Source organism: Zonotrichia albicollis, chromosome 6 (genome assembly GCF_047830755.1).
Source record: "Zonotrichia albicollis isolate bZonAlb1 chromosome 6, bZonAlb1.hap1, whole genome shotgun sequence".
Classification (NCBI taxonomy): Eukaryota; Metazoa; Chordata; class Aves; order Passeriformes; family Passerellidae; genus Zonotrichia; species Zonotrichia albicollis.
Genome location: NC_133824.1, coordinates 31,569,034 through 31,590,428, shown reverse-complemented (window position 1 = coordinate 31,590,428; position 21,395 = coordinate 31,569,034). Strand labels below are relative to the sequence as shown.

The following is a 21,395-nucleotide window of genomic DNA, read 5'->3' as shown; positions in this document are numbered from 1 at the left end:
GGGGCAGCCAATCAGCGCGGCGGGGCGGGACGGGCGGCGCGGCGGGGGCGCTGTGCTGCCCTCCAGCGGCCCAGGCCGCAGCTGCCGCCTGCGGAGCGGCGTCGCCCGAAACCGCCCCGGAAATGTCGCTGCCGCCCCCAGAGAGCGAAACCCCAATTCAGTCAGCACGGTGGGCCGCCACAGGTCAACGTTAAACTTCTCCATTCCGATAAAACAAGAAACCAACCAAAATATTTTAAAGACTCCCAAATGTCTGCCTGCATCGAAAAGGTACCTGCGGCCATGAACCCTGGAGCAGGAGCCCCTTCCAGCCCCCCAAATTCAAGAGGAACATATTTTGGGCAGAAATTGAGTGTTCTTCGGCAGGTGTGGTCGGACATCATTCACGGGACATGGTACATCATGTAGGATCCACGGAGCAGGGTATGAAGCAATGGCATGGATTGCCCAGGATCGCTATGGGAGTAACTTTACGTTTAAAAGGGCCAGGGATTTAGAAAGCTGGTGCAACATCACAGCTCACCACAGGATGTTTGTTGCTACTGATCCCAAGAATCAGAAATCACAGCACTGACATATTCTATTGCATAGAACCAGACTGGGGATGTGGGGTGGGCTGGGCAGAGATTTCTGCAGACCTGCTCAGCAGCAAGTTCCAAGCAAAGGAATTGATACCGTAGAACGAAACTCATTGCGTTGAAGGATTCACAGAGGAGCTACAAAGTAAACATGGAACAAGCCCCCTGAAACAAGGGAATGGAAAATAACCCCATTTTCAATACACACCTACCCCCTACAAAGAGGGTAATGAGAAGTGTTGCAAACCCTTGGTGAACTGGGATCCCCATCCTAAAGCAACAAGTGTTTCAGAATAACTTTTCCACTCCTGCGAGTCATCCAGAGACACGGAGGCCAAGCTCACTCCCCTGTGAGAAAGGCCAGTGGAGCGAGCGTGCTCTCCCTCACTGGATACAGTGCAGAGAGAATGAGAAATTTAATTCCTGACTCTTACCATGCTTCCTCAAACTGAGAAACCAGGTGTAAAGCAACACAGGAAAAAAACTCAGAAGGATGTGATACTGACTTTTTGGAAAGGCATTTTAGAGGTACTGCTGTTGCTTAGACTTGTACATAGCCAGAAGGGAGAGAATTTCCATCCTCTGCACCGAATGGGGCAACAGGAAGAACAGCTGTTGCAAAAACCTTATACAGCAAAACAGTTTACTGAAGTCTAACCCAAACAGTCTGGCTACTTGCCTCTTCCTTGCCTGCAGGTTCAGGATTTTGTAACTCCAGATTGCATTCATTCAGGTAATTTTAGATCCCTAACCACACAAAGCTCCCATTCCAGTCTTTGTCTGATATGCACCCAGTGCGCCCCCCCTCCCACTCCCCAGATGCAAATTTCCCAGAATAGGTAAATAACAACATCCATTTTAAAAAACAATCACAAAAACCCCAACCCAGTTGATCTCCACAACACATGCTCTCCCCAACTCTGACATGGGGTGAGACAAAACATGATCCAGTCAGGTCTTTGGCTCTGGTTCCTGACACAGCTCCCCACACACTTTGCAGGTCATTTTTTCCTGCTCCTTGTTCTTCTTCTCCCCAAGAGGAAAGGAGCACCAAAGGTTATCCCCTCCAGGCCCAAAAATAGAGGTGCAGGAGCCGCCTACACACCAGTGTCATTTCTTTCACCACTTTTGACATTAGGATCCTCTTGCACCTTTCTCATTTCCAGTCCTTTCACCCACGTGTAGGCAAAGGAGCCCCCCAGAACCATCAAGTTACTCGTCCACCACAAGAAGCTCTTTGTCTCCTCGAAGTAGATAACAGCCAGCACTGTTTGTGCACAGGCCTTGGCTGTCCCAGACACGTTGTGGGTGAGCGGGCTAGTGAACTTAATCTGAAGTCCAGTCACATACCCAATGGCAAAGCCAAACACTCCCCCCAGGGTCATCATGCCCCAAAAACTGGGGCTCCCCAGCTTGTCAAAGTGGTAGAGGGTGCGGAACTCGCCCAGCAGCACCATGAGGGGGAAGAACAGGACACAAGCGTTGACGTTGTTGTAGAAGGTCAGGCGCCAGATGCTGCCATCCACCACAGGCAGCACTTTCTTGGTGTAGATGGCATTGAGAGAGACACAAAGGCTTGCCAAGATCCCAAAGAATATACCTGTCCATGACAGAGTACCCTCTGCTCCTTCCTGGTCAACACCCAGCCAGAAGCCACCTGCAACCAAACAAATCAGGCATCATCTGAACAGCTGCTGAAAGGCTCAAAACATACAATCAAAAATTGATCATTTACTTGATCATGAACAACAACAGCAAGAGACAGGCTTAAGGGCTTCCCCCTTCTTTTATGTGAACCCACAAAATGCCACAACTGGGAAGACTTATTTTGCGAGTGCAAGAAATTTACTGTGCGGGTAATGCAACCTCAGAGGACTAATTCCTCCACTGAGCAGGCAGCAGTTCAGAAACAACTATTCCAGCTAGTCTTTGCATATAGGTAATTTTCAGGAGAGCATTTTATTTTTAATTGAAAAGGCTGAAAATTGACACACCGGTAGAAAAAATATTTACCAAAGTTTGAGAAAACCTAACTTTATAGACTTTTCTCTGCCGTTAACAGGAAGGAAAATATAAGTCAGATAAGAAGATGGAAAGATAGTAAAAACATGGCTGTAATATTAAGTATGATAAAAAAACCAAAAGGCAGAAACTGTGTGCAGTATCTCCATGTTAAACTTTGATGGGCAAAGCACTGTCTAACCGCCTCCAAAACAGGAGCTACAGGCTTTGCATCTCCAGGGCAGAGAGGGAGACCTCTCCCCATCCAGCTCATAGGCAAAACATAAAAGGGAGATGAGCTACTGAAGGAGCACTGCGCCACATTTTCATTAGCTGTCTGGGAAGTTGCCTGCTTGAAACCAAGCCCAGATACAAAAGGGTTCCATCCCCTGTCAGGAGGGGCTTTCTCTCAGGCCACAGAGGACGCTCAGCTATGCTGCTATAGGCACACAGGCAATGCTCTCACAGAGAATGGAGATGGAGCCAGGAGGACAGAGTCTTAACCCTACAGAAACCCTGTCAGGCTGCCAGGCACCACACTCCTGGGTAGTGACTGAACAAAAGATTAGCTGAAGGCAACTGCTTTCATCACTTGCAGAAAATACAGTAGCTCTGTTCCTGTTCACTTCTTCCATGGAGATGAGATTCTCGTATTTTCATCTGATTCCATCTGGCCATCTAACACTAAGTGAAGGCATGCACACCTGAAACCAGACTGAAATCAACAGTTCGCCATTGCTGGCATCTAAATGGCCCTTCAGTGAAAGGTAGCTTTCGGGATTATTTTGCCTTTGGAATGGACGACTTATAAGCATTCCTGTTAAGCCACTCAATGCCTTGCCCTACATGCTAACCACACGCCCAGATTTTCTGGTGGTGTTTTACGCTTGGCTTGATCAGCTAACCCTTTATCACATGTATTCAGCCTATTGTCAAAACCAATTGGCTGACCCTATTGTATGGTTCCAGTGGTGCTGCCATAAACGTTATTGTTACCAAAGTTAATAATCAACAAGAACTTGGAAACACGAGAAAACCACCTGCTATTTTATGGCCTGTAAAGGGGGAAGAAAGAAAAAGGTAAGGCAAGTTAAACTTCATTAGAGGGTAGAGTAGTTTTAGTGCTTGAAGGAAAAAGGGAACTGTGTCAAATGAGAGCAATTTCTTCTCGTAGTGAGTCACCTACATCCTCCAGACATACAAATTTGGTTGCCACAGATAGAGCAAGGCACGAGCCCTGAGCTACCCCACCTCACCAGGGAGCTGCCATGCAGGTGAGGAAGACTTCCCAAGGGAAAGACACCCCACCACCGTCTCTCCGGGACTGGCTGTCGGGTGGGAGCAGCCCTTCCTGCTCCCCCTCACCTATGATGACTCCGCAGGCCAGAAGGGCATAGAGGGAGGTGGTCTGCTTGAGGAGGAGGTAGGAGAGCAGCACGTTGAACACGGTGGTGAGGGAGCGCCCCACGTTGTAGAAGGCCACGCCGACATGCTTGAGGCAGAGGTTGTTGGAGGTGACCATGCCGATGAAGACGGCGGAGAGAGGCAGGACGCTGCGGGACACCTTGGGGTCGAGGCGGAGGGCGGGCAGGCCGGCGCAGGGGGGCCCGCAGGCCGCCCCCAGGCTGAGGCCCAGGCAGAGCGCGGCCGTGAGGGCGCACTGGAAGAAGGTGACGAAGAGGGGGGCGTCGAGGCGCAGCGAGGGGCTGTCCAGCAGGTACTTGTTGAGGAAGACCATGGCGATGGAGGTGAACCAGTAGAGGCAGACCACCACGGCGATGCGCAGCGCCCGCAGCAGGAAGGGCGCCCGCCGGTCCCCGCCGCCCTCCGCCGGCAGCAGCGGGTCAGCGCCAGCGCCGCCGCCCAGCGCCATCCGCAGGATCCCCGTCCGCGTCAGCTGCGCTCTGCTCATGGCGGGCCGGGCCGCCAGCGACGCCCACCGGCCCCCGCCTCCTTCCTCCCGCCGCCGCCTGCCCCGCTCACCGCCTGCGCCGCCTGCCCCGCGCGTCCCGGAGCGCCGCGGCTCCGCCCGCCGTCCTTTATTCACGCCCCGCGGGCGCCGCTCGGCACCGCCCCGGCCGCGGCGCCATGGCGGGGGAAGGCCCGGCCCGGCCCTACCGCCCGCTCCGCCCCGGGGCTGCCCCTGCCGCGAATATGAAATTTATTAAAAAATTCTTAAGAAAGGATGCTCTTTGATTTTGAACTTTGTGTGCTTCCACGCCAAATCAACAAGATAGGAGATTTGATCCGTGGAACAGAGAGCAGCGAACAAGCAAGCTCTAAGTGATGCCCGAGTGTCAAAAAGAAGTTACTTGTCAGCAGAATAGCCTTGTTAAGGTTCAGGTCTCGACACTTTTCAACGACCTCAGACCCAGGTTAAAGTTAGCAAAGCTTAGGGGGCAAGCTGACAGGGCACATAAAGAATGTAGAATTTACAGGTCCTAAAGACATTTGGCAGGACCCCTAAGATAAGGAAGAAACTAATAAAGACAACTCAGCAACTGTACTGAGATCTGCTCCAACTGGGTGAAAGGTAATTCCAAGCTGGGGAGATTATAACCACCAACTCACTGACCAGCAGCTCAGGAAATCCACTGACTCAAAAGAAGAGAAAGACTGAGCGTGCGGACTAATAACCGCAAGAAGTGAGAAAATCATCTGTTGATAGAAGATAGAATATTAATCAACAAAAAATCTAGGTAACTTGTAGCCAACAATAATAAGCTTTGTTCTATAGCAAACAATGTATTTGTTTGTGAAAGTGTGAATAGTGAAAAGTTTTGGTAGCTGTCACACTAGCCTAGTGGATTTGCCACCCAGCACCCCTTTCCGTGCAGAACTGTAAATAAATCAAATACCTCAACTCTGTGTGTGGATTGGTGTCTTACACACTGCGTGAAAGAGCCTATTTTGGGACAACAGGGGCAGACAGCAACTGGGGCAGTTTAATGAGAACCTGAGGGTTATCCTTGGGCATCCTCCACAGCCAGGAGGGAGTGCCTTGCTGTGGGACTGCTGGGGAGGGGCTGCCATGCTCATGGATATTGATGGTCACCAGCACTGTATCCACCTGGCATCGCTGGGCAGTGGTGGCAGGAGGGGACTGGTAGTGGTCCTTGTGTCAGGAACAAGACTGCTCTGCTGGTTCCTGTCAGCATCCTTCGTGTGCTGGTTGGAGCAAGTGAAATCTGGGTGTTGGACAGACACCCATGCTAGCATGGATTTTGCCCACATCCCATCAAAAGCACAGTGTGTTCTGCTGCCTAAACCTTCTGTACAGAAAACAGATTTGAGTTTTTGTAGTGGTAAATAAAACTTTCCCAATACAACCTAAATGAAGTAGGCATGATGATATGTACAAGCAAGGACAGCATAGGCAAGAGCTGGCTGCCTAGTTCCTATTCCTGCATCAATAATTTGATATCTAACCAGGAGAATGTCTCTGCCAATGCCATTTACCTCTCCAGATTGAGGTACAGCCTATACTGACTTATGCACTACCCCACTGCATTGCCAGCAATACAGGGGCTAATGCTTTCAATGTAGCCTGGGTGTTAGGATAGGCTGCACTCATTCTCATGTTAACTCACTTATCCCATAGTTCCAAATCATCATCCCAGGTATAAAACACCCATCTGCCCATAATCACATGCCAAAACATCCCATGTTCTCTCAATGGTGCTTCATAACAAAGAAGCCTTTCAATAAGAAACTTGAGCATGTTGCGAATTCAAACTGCTGGACAGGATGAAATAAATTAGAATTAATGCCAGATTCCTTGTCGTGGGGGAGGCAGCAGTGAGCTCTGTCAAACATTGGTCAGTGTGACCCTCGCTTATGTCAGCTGAGACTGCTGCAAAGTGTCTGGTTTGCAATGTCCTGGGGCCCAGCAATTTGCACAGGGCATAATTAAGAGGATTTTGGAAGCAAAGCCAGCAGCGTTAATTGGCCCCCATAGCAATCTTTGCTGCTCTTACTGTTGGGAAGGATGGGAGCATAGTAGGGGTTTTGGGGAGAAAAGTAATTAATTAGGCCAGTTGGTGCGGGTGGAAAATGTTTCAGGCATAACGTGCTTTTCTCAAATCTCTGAAGTCACTTGATTTTTTTTCTCCCAGGTGCACTAGTGGGTTTAGAAAATGATGCTGCCCTTCCTCACAACCCCTGCCTTCTAAGCAGCATCTGGGCTTCTGATGGGAATCATGTTTCCTCTGGACAAAGAAAGCTAGTGCTGGTGTGCTTGCTTTGGACTACCCAAGTGCCTGCAGGATGAGGGAATGTTCAGGGTTGTGTTCTGAGCAACATCTCAGCACTGCACCTTGTGATAGGCGCCCTGATAGAGCCCTGGTACAACTCCAAGTGAGTTTAGCCTGCTCACCTCACCCACCTCCCTGCTCTGCCTGCACATCTGGGAGAGCCACCCCATGCATGGTGCTTGCCCAAGCTCACATGTGTGGGGTGTGACATCCCCTGGATGCAGGCCTGCAGCTCCTGCCATGGAAACAGCAGATTGTGACTGTGCAGAGGGGCTGGCATTAAGCCAGGGAAAGCTGCCTTTGATCCTGGTGCTAGATGTCAGCTAGCATTTACTCATTACTTCATATCCTGTGTCCTTTCCATCCACCTTCTTCCAGTGCCTGTCCCAGCACTCCTCTCATAAGTGGCATCAGACAAGGAAAAAAAGAAAGCAAACAGTGCCGGGCACTGTGTGGGACACTCGCTTGGTTCCATAGGTCCTTGTGGCCTGTTGTACATACTTGTGGTTTCAGCATCACATAATTTGGCTTGAATTTCAAGGAATTTGACCTCTACTACCACTAATGTTGCAAGAATGACATGCCTCTGGCAGATTCAGAGTCAGATATAACTTTTTTTCTTCTCTCTGCCACTTGCTAGCATTGTTCAAAGTGCCTTCTCTAAACTAAACATGGGGGTTGGAGAAGCCAAAAGCCCCCTTCCCCTGCATCGTGTTCACTCATTCCGTGCACAGTAGATTGCTTTGGCCTGCAGAAGTTTGAAATATCCCAATCAATAAAATCCTTGTTGCTTCTCCTGGGGGATTATTCTACAGCCCTATCACACATGTATGGCACGTCTGCATGGGAAAGTCAACTAGAATAACTCTCTCACCTCTGCCAATATAACTCCCTGGTGCTGACAGTGTATTCCAAAATAAAAGTGATTTGTTCTTGAATAATGAGGTAGTTCTGTGATAGTTGTGCTGGTCAGTCTCCCTAGGCAGAGCTTGTCTACAGCATGGCAATGGTTTGACAAGCGCTTTGAATAAAGGCTTCCCTGGGTGCAAAAACTGACCAGCAGAATTACTCTGCCATAGCCCTGCCTGCCTACCTGCCTCCCAAGGGTGCTTTGCTTTGGGAGGAAGGTGGTTTAAAGTCATAGGTTTAGAAATTTCAGAGTAAAGGTAGGAATAAGTAGGTTTAGATAATGTAGCCTGGCCTCCTGCACAACATCAGTCTTAGGCTTCCCTGAATTAAATCTTACTTGAATTAAACCTGATTTTCTATGAGAAAAACAAAATCAATTTTGAATAAAAAAAATCCAGAGAGTGAATTCAATAGGGCACTAGCAATGTTATTCTGATGGCTGGTTATTTCCCACTAAATAATGCACACTCCTTTTCATGCTTGGCATTGCTGGGTTCAATGGATCTTGTTACAGCTTTGCTGACTCTTTTACAGGCAAGCAGTTACAGGCAGATGAAGGTACCTTTTAGCCTTGCTTTTGGAGAAGATAAATAATTTTAACTTCATTACAGAGCGTGTTTATTATGCTACAGCAGCAAAGATTGAATTCTGTATTCAGATGAGACTTCAGTATTTTCCTGCCCTGCTGCCTGGCCGTGTATTAACATGGTAGCACATATTGTGAGGAGCCAGCACAGGATTATTCCTGGCTTAGGGATGTGCTGCTCCATGTTGCCTGAGTGCTTACAAAATAAGCAATTATCACTAGTAAAGATCTGAGGCTGGAAAATAAGCAGCTTTGACAGGTTCTTTATGTGGGAAATCTGGCTGGGAGTGTCCTTGCTCCCATGTCTTGTGAGGTGTCTGCACTGCTGCTGATGTCTGCCGCACCTGATGCCCTGCCTGCTGCTGGTGTGCACACACATATACTTACACTCCTGCCTCTTATTTACTTCTTTCCCATGTGATCAGAGAACCTTTTTAACTATGAGAGGTGCTGTTCCTCTGAGGGGAGAGTTCTCCCCTTCCCACTAAAATTAGGGCGACCTACCTGGAAGTATGCAAATCAACTGATAGCCAGCACCCTGGCTTATAAAACAGCAATGGGCTTTGGGGTGTACATCAAACCTGGTGGTGAGACAGCACAGATTGCATTTCCTGGCCACACAAGAGACCTGGGCATATTGACCAGTGTGTTATTGTAGGAATAGGCCCTCTGTAAGTCATGTAGAAGAGCAAACAATGCAGCAGAAAACATTGCCAGTTTTGTTTGTGCGTTTAGGGTTAGAAATAGGACTCATTCCACTACCTAGAATGGGACATGGGAAAAAATCCACTCAGCAGAGAGGTCATTCCAGTGTATTTAAGAATTTATTGTTCCTTACAAGCATACGTATCTGATTTCCAGTTAATACAAACATCCTCGATGCTGACATTTATGAAGTATGGAGCTTACAAGTTAAGATGTCAATCCAGATTCATACATGTATCTATGCACACATATATACAAGCATATTAGTATGTTTATATCTGCATATATGCATATGTGTGTGAGTATGCTCAGAATATCTACAGGTGGTGTGGTGCCACCATGGGTGCCACCAAGCAGGGACCAACAACCCAGGAGGATCATCTGTGACAGGAGCATTACTTTATTGTGACAGGGGTATTACTTTACTGGACCTACTGGTGATTCCTCTGGTTTGCTGTGTATCTAATTAAAATTAGCTTGAGCTTTTGAGGTTTCAAGTTTGAACTGCAGATATTGCCTGATAACGACAGGTCTCAGCTGTCATACTGTTATTTAGCATTAGCTGATAATCAATACAGGAGAAGAAGGCCAATGCGAAATCTAAGATTTATCAGATCAGATTAGCTGAATCAGATTTCTCTCTGCTAGGGTAGCAAACATGAATCAGGGAAGCCAATTGAGTAATCTCTTGGTATTGTCCTCAAACAACACCTGTTTTTAGCACCAGTGTTTCCCATTGCAATGCAGCTTCTTTCCAGACTCCCCCCATCTGTAGGAGACATGGCCTGGCAGAGTTTTACCGCTGCAGCTCTCCTGTTGCTGTAGCAGGATAATAGATCTTGCTGCAGTTTCATTGTGGAAAAACACGTAACTCCAGGAGAGTCCAATGCAGAGGAGGCTTGGTGCCACTGCGGAATTGGAACGGTTTTGGCCTAGGTGGGTTTTTTAGCTGTGGTTCTGTGCCAGCTTTGTTGGCCCAGACAGCTGCTGGGAAGATGCTTTGGTGCCTCTCCCACAGCAGCCTGCTGACACTAGGTGGAAAGTGCTTGGATCCAGCTGCACCCAGCTCAGACACCTTCCTGGACCCTAGAACGTCACACAGAATCTGCTGGAGCTCAGCCCAGAAGGGGCTAACCCCCAGATGGATCCAAACTAGCTTTGAAGCTGGATCAAAACCAACACTGCCTGGGCTCTTCCATCTCTGGATGTCTGGTGCCAGGTCCCTGGAGCAGCCATGCTGACTCAGCTCTGTAGAGAGACAACAGAACCTCTCCAAGGGCTCTACCACATCCAAGCAGCCCTGAGCTTTGCAAATCTGAGCTGTTTCTGGAAGAAGTGCAGGTGTCCCGTCAGCCAATAAAATTGGCCACACCTCAGACTCTGCATCTGGGGCATGCTGTATCCCCAGCCCGGATGGTCTCACTGCACATAAGTGGAAGGGCACAAGAAAGAGTTAATGAAGGTTTCTTCTGGTGGTCTTGTCCCCTCCTGGCTTCCTCAGAATTTTGAAATGGTGGATACCTGCTTTCACCATGGGCAGAGCCTGGAGGTAAAGATAGCAAGTTCCTTCCACCCCAAATAACATCATCGTCTGCTGGCAAATATCTGAGCCTCGATGCTTCCCTTTGCTGCTCCCCTGGTGTGAAAGCCAAGCTCTGTTTGGAACAGTCACACCGAAGTTCCCACTGCACATCTGTACCAGCGGTGCTGGGGGATGAGCTGGATCCCAAGGAGCGGCTGTGGCAGAAGTGACACTAGAGGGCAGGGCTGGCACACGGTTGGAGCCTGCTCAGCCTGGGGACTGGGTGCAGGTGCAGACTGCTTTCTGGGGCGCATGGGGATGCTGCGGCATGAGGCACATCTCCAGCTGCCCATGCTGGCCTCTGTCACCCCCCAAGAACGGTATGGAATCGAGCCTTAAAGGCCCAGATGACAAATTAGAAATCAGAGCATGACACAAACCAGCACGGATTACATACATTGCCCAGTTCTGAATGTTTCCCGGGCACCCCCCACTATCCACCTCATCCCCGTGGGCTGCGGCAGCCTCTGCTTTCCACTCATGCCAGGCAGGAGCTGGCTGGGACCCGACTGCCTGTGCAGCAGAAATGACTACAAGGCAGGGTGAAAACTGGCAGCCCACAGCAAAAAAAGCGTGAAGAAGGTGCTGCTTTTTCCCTCTGTCTCTAAAGAAGAGGGGATAGCCGTGAGGGAAGGTGATCAGCATCCCTGGTTTGAAAGGGTGGCTGGGGATGGCTCTGCTTGCCATGGCTCGGGCAGTCTGGCTGCAGTGATGCTGTGCTCTCTGCATGGAGCTGAAAATGCCCCTGCTGCCAAGGCCAGGTCAGGTGATGGAGCAGTAGCCCAGCCCCTCAGGAGCAGGGCAGGCAGGTAGTGGGCTGTGATTTATGAGGCAAGCTCTTGGAAACTCTCCAAACCCAGTGCTTAAGTGCTTCTGAATGGCAGCATTAATTACTATTAAAAACATACATTTATATCTCTCTCACCTGCTTTAAATCCTGTGAAATTAGATTTCCTACCCAACCCTTCCAGCCTTGGTGGCAGCTCAGGGTGTTTTATAGCCCTATAAAGCCCCACAGTACCTGCTGTCTACATGGGCTCTTATTTACGAGGCCTTTAAAAGTCTTCCTGGCTGCACCATCTGAGCCCCCTAATCATTCCTTTCCATGTGCCTTGGGGGAGTGGTCCCTTCAGCCACCCCAGCAGACATTCCTCCCCACAGGGACTGGCTGATTCACAGACCCAGCTCCTAGGGTGGGACTGAGGCTGTGCTGGGGCATCCTGATGAGCCCATTTCCTGCTTTTGGGCCAGTTTCCCTGGTTTTATGTAAAAAGGGGATTCAGTGAGACAAGTGCCTCATGACAATGTTGTGAATGTCCTTGTTTGTGTGTCTTTTACAGCAAAGTCATGCCAGGTATCACCAAAAGCCACCCAGAACCTCCCAGGGTTAGGCTAACACCCCAGATTTACTCTGCACAGAGAAGTAGTTTATATAGATAAAAAGCAAATATAATTTACATAGATTATCCTTTATTTTGGATGCAAGCTATGTAGAAGTATCTTAAAATAGCCAACTTTTCTCTAATGGACTGCAGCCATTTTGCAACTCATCCTATTTCAGATGCCTTGACAGTATGTTTAAAAATGTGGTGTGCCTTTGGACCAAGATGTGAACCCCATTTTCCTGGGGGTCCACTTGTCCCCAGGTCACAGAGGACAGGGCAGGGTGGAGTCAGGATCTGCATTCTTCTCCAGGTCTCTCCTACATAATATCCTCACTTGCCTCCCCAGAACTTCTGGGCTGTCAGATCTGCTGGAGACCAGATGATGCTCTGGGGATCTGGGCAAATTGGTGTGCCTGTATCAGCCTGCTGGGGAGGAAGTGATAGATATCTCTGCCTCCTGACTCCCAGGCTGAGCATGCTAATTTATAGATTGTATCTGTCACTCCTGATAAACGATGTCTTACTTCCCTAATGCCACCTTCAAATTGAGTTTTTAAGGCTAGGTCGGGTGGAGAAACCAAAGCGTGACTCTGCTTTTGCTCTGATCTGACTTCATTCTCTGCAGCTGGGCTGAAGTTGGCTTTTCAGGTAAGATGTGGATCTGTTGTGGCATCTCCTTTGCTGGCCAGTTGGGCCCAGTGCCTGCCCCTAAGTGGCCTCTGAAGACTCCTGCCTGGCTCCCTCAGGTGTTTGGTATGTTCTGATGTGTTTTTGGGGAGGGCCAGCCGAGGCATCTCCCTCCTCATCCTACTCCATCCTGCTCTGTTCCCAGTCTCTTCCAGCACTGCTGAGCTGGCAGAGATGGTGGAGATGGACCCAAGGCTTTGCTAAAGAGGGTGCCAGAGCCCGAGCTTCTTCAGGAGCACAAGGCATTAACAGAAAGCTCCCAGCATTGGCTCCTGCCCACACTTGAAGCCAACAGTGTGCTCGTGCCACTCTTCAGGGAAGAGTGGCATTTTCCTTTCTCTGCACATTTCAGGTGGGATCTGTTGAGCATTAATTTCTTAAGGGGTTGTGTTTGAATGAGCAGAAGCAAAGCTTTGGTGAGCATCCTTCTCCAGCAGCAGAGAGGACGGTTTTCTGGAGCACAGCCAATAGCTTAGAGCTGTACATACATGAGCAGCTTTGTTCCTCCTCCAGGGAGCTGACTAACAAAGTTAAGAGGTGGCCAAGCAGGCCAGGATTAAGCATATCATTGCTCTAACCCTCCTGGGGTTACAGTGGTTAAAGGCACGTGAGTAAGACCTGTTTATCTTGTCATTATTAAGCCCTGAAAATTTTCTTTTTCCCCGAGAGCAGTTTTTTGAAGCTATGTCTTTATGCCCTTTATGCTGAATGTCACAGCAGTAACACAAAATAAATCAGCCCAGTGAATATCTTCTACAGGTGATGAAAGAACAAACCAGTAATGCCTCACAGAGGCAGTAACCTTCTGCCCAGGGCTAGCTCTGAACCTGGTAAACCATCATCCAAACTACACCACAGCCCTTACTCAATTTCTAGCAGCCACAGCAGTCAAAATTTCCCTGCATAACAATTACAGCCATTTGAGATCACAAATCCTGCAGCACATTGGAAACTAAAAATGGTGGAGCTGGGAACAATAAATGGAATTCGAACTTCCAATTAAAGAAATACAGAGGAGATGGCTGTGATTTGATTCAGATTTAATTCAATCCAAGTTTCTCCCTTTCAAGGTTTGTTTTTTTCCCTCCAGCCGCTGCAATTGAAGCTGCAGAATAAACCTTGCTATTGAATTTAGGTCAAGCTTGGCTGGGAATACCCTGGGCCTTGGCTATTATTAAATGAATATGTATAGCATGAAGATCACGCTGCAAATGCAGGAGTGGATGCTTCAAAGCCAGCATCCAGTTCTGCGCACCTGAAGGACCTGTGAGCAATTAGGGAGACAGGAACTGGCATGGGGCACAGGGGATCAAATTGGAACTGTGTCTTCCAAAACTAATAAGCTGAAATCCTCAACCTCCCTGTAGCTTGGGATCTTGGTACTGAGGAGGCACTACCCCAAGTCAATAAAAAGTCCTGGTCAGAGGAACCCAGGGCAGAGTGGAGGCTGCCAGCAAAGTTCTCTACAGCTGCCTCCTCCCCTGCCATTCCACTTGGCTGCACAGGAGAATTTTCATGAGATTACATTTGTGCTTTTTAACCTCTGGCTCCTGTTGACATGATGTTAACATTCTCTCATCCAGAATAGTAATAAGAAAATTGAAAGACACACAAGAGTCCAGCACTCATGAATGGATGGGAGGAAATGGGGCAAGGAACCCTGACCTCCCAAACTTCTTGGAGCAGCAGAAAAGCAAGTGAGGGCTGCTCACAGGCAGGAGTTGTTTCTGGATGTCCAGCTGTGTTTAATGCATTCTTTGCCTCCATCTTCAACACAGATGAAGGTCAAAGGGGGTCTCAGAGCCCTGAGCTTGGGGACCATGACTGTGAGAATGATCACCTCCTAGCTGATCCTGAAATTGTGCAGGATCTGCTGCTCCAGCTGGATCCCTACAAATCTGTGGGGCCTGATGGGATTCATCCAAGAAGCTGATGCTCAATGAGATGCTGATGTCATCACAAAACTTCTCTCAATGTTTTTTGAGTAGTCTTGGGAATCCAGAGAGGTCTGAGCTGAATGGGAGCTGGTGAATGTTATCCTGATTTTCAAGAAGGGCAAGAAGAACTCCAGAAACTACAGGCCTGTCAATCTCATGTCAGGGCCTGGTAAAGCTATGGAGAAGGTTATTCTGGGAGATATTGAAAGACAACTGAAAGCAAGGCAGTCACTGGCCACAGCCAGAGGACTTCATGAGAGGAAAGTCCTGCTTATCAAACCTGATTTCCCTTAATGACAGGGGAACCCACCTGGTTGATCAAGGGAAGCCGGCTGATGTAATCTTTTTGGATTTCAGCAAAGCTGAGCCCTGTGTGGAGTTTTGGATGCCACAATATAAGAAAGACGTGAAACTATTAGAGAGTGTCCAAAGGAGGACCACAAGGATGCTGAAGAGCCTGGAGGGGAAGCTGCATGAGGAGTGGCTGAGGTCACTTGGTCTGTTCAGCCTGGAGAAGACGAGACTGAGGGGAGACCTCATTGCAGTCTGAAACTTCCCCGTGAGGGGAAGAGGAGGGGCAGAAGATGATCTTTTCTCTCTGGTAATCAGTGACTGGACCAAGGGAATGGTCTGAAGCTGTGTCAGTGGAGGTTTAGTTGGATATTAGGAAAAGGTTTTTCACCCAGAGGGTGGCTGGCACTGGAACAGGCTCCCCAGGGAAAGGTCCCAGCACCAAGCCTGACAGAGCTCAAGAGGTTTGGACAATGTGCTTGGACACAGGGTGTGACTTCTGGGGATGATCCTGTGCAGGGCCAGGAGCTGGACTTGATGATCCTCATGGGTCCCTTCCAACTCAGCATCTTCTGTGATCCTGTGTGAATAGAAAGATAAATGCAATTGATGAGAAGCCTGTGTGAGGCTGAGAAGCAGCTCAGGCTGGGCATGGGGCCAGGAAGGTGGCTCAGTGCTCCTGCTGGGGCGGAACTGAAACAATCCTTTTTATCTTTCTGTGTGGATCAAGAATGCAGGATATGAGCAGCAAGAGGGCTGCTGACAGTGCTCCAATGCACAGCAAGTTGCAGCCTGAAAATTATTCCATGGATGAAAGCATAGAAGGGCCAGTTTACACCTCACAGAGGAGCTGTTGGCTACTGTAACACAACGCAGGAGCTGCAGGGCTCCTTGCAGCAGCTTGTATTCTGATAACAGAAGTGCATCTTGTGGCATGGCCTCCCTGCTGCCCTGTTCTGTGTGGGTCCATATAGTAAGAACCAAAAGGCAGGCACTCCTTCCTTGCTTCCACTTAGTCATCAAAGGATATAAAAAGGGTATAAAGATAATGCCCAAGAGCTGACTGAACATGTTACAGTTACATTTCATGTAACTGCTGCCCCACTCCAGCTCTGTCTGATCTCCAGGATCCCCTGCTGGACAGGCAGACAGACTAGAGAAAAACAGATACCAAAGGCTGGAGGGGAATCATCTCACGGGCACAGCCAGTCCTCCAACATGTTCCACATTAACTAGTCCTGATGCAGGTGCCTGGGGGCTGACAGGGAGAGGAGTGAGGTCTGTTGGTGTGTATCTTGTCCCCAGCTCATCCCTTGCTCACACTTCCAGGCACACTTGGAATGGCATCACCCTGATCCTCTCAGGATCACTAACCATGCTCTCTGTTACACACCCCATGCTGAGCTCCACAGCACATGGGCACTCATATCTCATTTTGTGCCAGTGGGGCTGCTGATGTGACTCTGATTGGCTGATAAATGTCACTGAAGTGAGTGGTTTACCCCGGTGCTATTACCTGGAGCTGCTGGTGGGAGTTAACAGTGGCTGGAGTGCAGCTGTGGTGCCTCTGCCTTTGCAGCAGCACAGGGGACTCCTGGGCAGTCAGTGCCCTGCTCTGGGTCGCTCCCCTCCTGCCTCCTCCAAGCTAGGAAAAGGTTTTGCCATGCAGCCCTGCTGTATCCAGCTAGCTCAGACAGTCCTTTAAGCTGCACCTTTCTGGTTTGTAGAATCTCCCCCTTCACACACTTGAAGGAAGTGCCATGCCAGCCCATCCCCACACAAAGCAGGCTGTCACTGCTGCTCCCACAGGGACAGCTGGCCCTCTGCTGGCACATCAGCCATGGCCAGCATGGCAACCACTCTGCATGTTCCCAGCTGCAGCGCTGGCCCAGGGCTCACCATCTACAGCCTTCCACCCCTGGCAGGCGCAGAGCTCACCAGCTCTTGCAGCAGGGAGGTTGTGGGCTTGTCCTTCCCTGGGTAGGGAAAGCAAGGCTGGAAGAGCCAGAGCAAGAGCACAGGCATTTCTTGCCCCTCAGCTTCTTCCAGGCTATTTGTTTCCTGCCATCTTTGCCAGACTTGGCCACCTTATGGGGCAAAGGCCCATGTAGCAAAAAACCAGCAAACATGGGGTGGAGGAAGGGGGCATGACAGCCCCCAGGCTGCAAAACTCTGCCCCTCACTCCTCCTTTGCCCCTCCCAGGAAGTCCCAGGCTCTTCACTTAGCTCTCAAAGCACCTGAGACAACTCAGCTCACAGAAATCCCCACCTCTATGGAAACCTTTTTATTATTTTTTTTAAGTTTCTGTTTTTATAGAGGCCTTTGAAGATACTTGTTACCATGGAAACATGCTTTAAAGAGTGCCTTTTCCCTTCCCTATCTTGAGAACTTCTGTTGCCATAACAGCTGCATCCAGCTCCTCCCTTCTCCCTGCCAGCTGCCCCACTATGGGATGCAGTGAGGTTCTGCCCTCAGGGTCCCTGGTGGTCAGGGCCAGAGGAGATGTAGGTGTATGGTGTCCCTCCTCATCCCTCTGTGTGTTGGGTGTGGAAGAGACTGCCGGCTGAAAGAGCATCTCTGGGCCATGCAGTGCCTGCAAGCCCCTCTCATACACAGGGGAGGGCTCTGCCATCACCCTTGGCTCTCACATCCCACATCAGTGACACTGGCTGGTCTTTTGAACCATTTCTCCTAAAGCCCTTGACTGAACCATTCCCCTGCAGCTCAGTGGGCAGCACTGTGGCTGAGCTGAAAGGAACACCTGTGATGAGGGTGGCTCTGATCTCTACAGCGCACAGCATTGGGCAGCTGTGTCTGTTTTCTGGCCCCACACAGAGCAGGGTTCCTCCTCTTGCTGGCAGCCTTCCCTGGGCAGTGGTGCATCCCTGGTGGATGGGACACACTTGCTTCAGGAGCATCCATCTCCAGAGCAGCTCAGCCCATGACACACAGCAGGGAGGATGGCACAGGTGGCCACTGGCTGCTGCCCATCTTCTGGGCACCCCATTCCAGCCCTGCTCATCTCACTGTCACTGCAGACAAACCACACCAACTAACCTGTTTCTTTCCAATTCACCTTGCAGCCATTAGCTCCTGTGGCCACAGCTCCCAGTTGCTCCAGAGTGGCAGAGCAGCCTTGGACTGTGCTGTGAATCCTCTGGTCTGGCAGGTCCAGGCTAACCCACAGCATCCCTGCTCTTGGACTGCAGCTTGGCAGGGTGGCCCCAGGCAGGATCTGAGGCTGTAGGACCTGAACCACATTGGCTGTGCTGTGCCCCTCTATCCTGCTGCACCTTCAGCCAGCCAGGTCTGCAGCCACTCCCCAGCTCAGGCCAAATTTTTGCCTTGGCAGCCCTGAGCTCCCTCCTCGGTTCAGTTTGCATCCCTTGCTCCCGGCCTGCATCGCCTCCCTCTTCTCCCACTCTCACGTGTTGCATGAGTAATATCTTCCCTTTTCATTAACGAGTCCTTTGGGAAGAGGGTGCTGCAACACCCCCCGGGGCCTGCAGTGCCTCCAAGCACGATTCTGGAGCAGGTGGGAGGAGAGGGGGCGAAAAGGGGGTGCGGATCCCGCCCCTCCCTGCTGGGCACGCACATGCCTGTCACAGATGGCTGCTCGCCTCCCACCCTGCGGCTGCCTCAGCATCTCCTTGGCACGGCTGTCCCCGGGCGGGCATCCCCAGGGCACGTCAGCACAGCCAGTTGTGGTGCTGGGTAAGGCTCAGCCACACCAGGGGTGTGGAGCCGCAGTGGGTGCTGGAGGTGCAGCTAGCAGTGCTCGGGGTACCAGAGGGAGGCAGGTTTCCCCTCTGCCCCCTGGCAGTGCCTTGCCTGAAGCACCGCTGTAGCCAGCCAGACTCTGTCCCCTGCTCCCCTTCTTTCCTGCCTCCCCACAGGCTGCTGCAGAGCCAAGCCTAATGGAGAGCACATTGCTGGCTGCTGTCATCCCCATTAATGCAGCCCTGCTTGCTTTAGCAATTACCTGGCAGTGCCTCACAGCCTTCCAGCTCGAGATCCCCTGCCAGAAGCTGCAGCTGATGAGTAGAACTGGGGGGCAGATATGGAGCACCTTCATCCATGGATGCTCTGAGGGCTGGATGCCCTCTCTGCCAGAGATACCCGTGTGCCCAGGAAGGACATGGTTCTGGGACTGGGACGGGGACCAGAAGAGCCAGAAGAACTCTGGCTACCAGAGAGCCCCAGGTGAGTGCATTTGCCCCTGGCCAGACTATAAATTAGACTTTGCAAAGTCCCTGTGGCCAGGGAAGGGTGGCAAGTCTCTCAGCACAAGTACAGCGTCTGTGGCTGCACCCATGCTTGTGGTAAAGCTCTGCATCAGGACAGGATGTCAGTGACAGCAGTGCTGTGGTCCCCCACAGCCACTAAGTGCTGGCTGGCAGGTGACAGCATTCATCAGCTACTGGGACAACTGAATTGCCTCAGGAAGGGGCACAGAGGCCACACTGGCTTCTTCTGCACTGGCACCACAACTCCAAATCCCCCAGAGGCACTAGTCTTGAAAGGAAAGAGGAAAAAAATTTCTCCTGAATCAGGGCAAGAAGGGTTAGGAGATTGCTGGGCTTTTTTCTTAAATGTGATTTTTTAAGTTAGAAGAGAAAATGCTCTTTTTATTTACTTCTTGCTTTCTGAGCTTTTAGGGTGCATCAGGGTCAGGTTTTCAAAGTGTTTCTCCAAGCAGTGAGGGATAGAAGCTTATTTAAAAGTGAAGTGAGGTGGGAGAAAGAGAAAAACATGCTCCTGCTGTCGGGAACTGGGTTTGCAAAAGAAACAGCAAGTCCTGAGAAAAGCACAGCAATGGGGTCACCCTTTACAGCTCTCCAGCTTGCTGTGAGTCTCAAAACCTCATCCCCAAATCCTCATATTTTTCCAAATGTCTCCCAGTTCCTTCCTTCACCACTGCAGCTTGCCCTGCATGGCCCAGTGTGTGGGCTGCAGCACTTCAAACCCATCCCAAACCCCTTCCTCCTCTGGAGCTCAGCTCTCCAGTAACCCTGTATCAGCTGAAGCACTCATGCAAAATTGAGTCACAGACGTTCCAGAAGAGGGAGAAGTATCTCCAGCCTTCCCCAGAGGGCAATAGCAGTGAACACTCAAATAGCCACAATGTAATTTCCCCATGATGTTGAAAACTCTCTCTGCCCAGCCTCAGCCCTTGCTCTGCAGCACACTTCACTCCATCAGCGCCGCCTGAGGGCCCTGTGTCTGTGTGCCAAACAAAACACCTCTCTGGCTAAAAAACGGTTTTGCCACCCTAATCTTTGCCACCCTGATCACCATGACCAGGAAAGATTAAAGAGGTTTGTTCTACCTGTATATCCCAGAATACCTCAGTGCCATGACATTCCATGATCCCCGAGCCAGTCTGCAGGTGGGGAGCAGCTCAGAGCAGGCTGCTGATGTGCTGTCCTACTTCCCCTATCAGATATAGGAAATAGGAAATATATATATAGGAAATAGCTCTATAGGAAATAGCTCTATTCTCACCAAAAGCTGTCACAAGTGCATTAGGCAGTAGCTCTTTGCACAGTGATGTCAATCAACTCTTCCTAGCTTTATGGGGATGGTGCTCCTAGTGCTATATGTCTGCTTTGGGGTGGAGGACAGTGGGTGATGGGGATGGGTGCAGTCCTGAAAGCAGCCTTGGTCCCCTCAGCCCTGTCATGACACACCAGAGAGTAAAGAAGCTCCACACCTGCCTCTGGGGATGTAAGCCTTCAGCAGGGGGCATGGGTGCTGCAGAAAGCAGCCTCAGAGTCAGTGCTGGCAGCTTCCATCCATCTGAGCAGCTCCAGATTCATCAGCCCAGCTGCCCCAGCCAGCCATGACAGAGGGACCTGTGCCAGCCCAGGACCTGGCTGGGACCTGTGCCCAGGTGACAGACTGTCCTGTGAAGCTGTCTTTAATCTTTTCATGTTTGAAAGGTACGGTTACCAAGCAGCTGCTTTGTCCAACCCCAGAAGCAGCTGGAGGCACACCAGCCAGGCTGCATCAGGAGAGGCAGCAGCAAGGTCCTTTGGGATCACTGTGCCCCGAGTGGGGAGCTCCAGGCCATGAGTGCTGGTAGATAAAGGGATGCTGCTTGTGTTTGCCATGGCACGTGAGTACCAGGTGTTTGCCATGGCACGTGAGTACCAGGCCCCTCACACAGACCAGAGGAGCAGCAGCTGGGCTTCCCGCAGCAGGGTTTGGCTGGAAGTCCCAGGAGCCCAGTTTACACAAGCACCTGGGTGCTTTTCAGCCAACAGGCATGCACCTCTCAGAATAGCCAGAAACTAAACCTGATTGTAGACCTGAAAGAGAAATGCCAGCTTTGTGCATTGTGGAGGAGTTGATGCTTACTACTGGCAGTGCTGTGCAAAGCAGTCCCATGTGCTGAGGGCACAGGACTCCGAAGGGTTGGCAGCAGGGACCAGCTGGAGGCATCTCAGCTCTGGCTGGGGCTCACAGGGCAGCCAGCTG

General features: G+C 50.4%; 1 protein-coding gene across 1 annotated transcript; it reads right to left on the bottom strand.

Moving 5' to 3' along the window:
• Nucleotides 1-1,070: 1,070 nt before the first annotated feature.
• SLC35C1 (solute carrier family 35 member C1) lies at nucleotides 1,071-4,618 on the bottom strand. Its single transcript, XM_005480218.4, has 2 exons — nucleotides 3,945-4,618; nucleotides 1,071-2,235 (listed from the first exon to the last, which is right to left on the bottom strand). The coding sequence occupies exons 1-2, from the start codon at nucleotides 4,489-4,491 to the stop codon at nucleotides 1,676-1,678; spliced, it is 1,107 nt and encodes a 368-aa protein (XP_005480275.3). The 5' UTR covers nucleotides 4,492-4,618; the 3' UTR covers nucleotides 1,071-1,675.
• Between the last annotated feature and the right edge of the window lie 16,777 nt (nucleotides 4,619-21,395).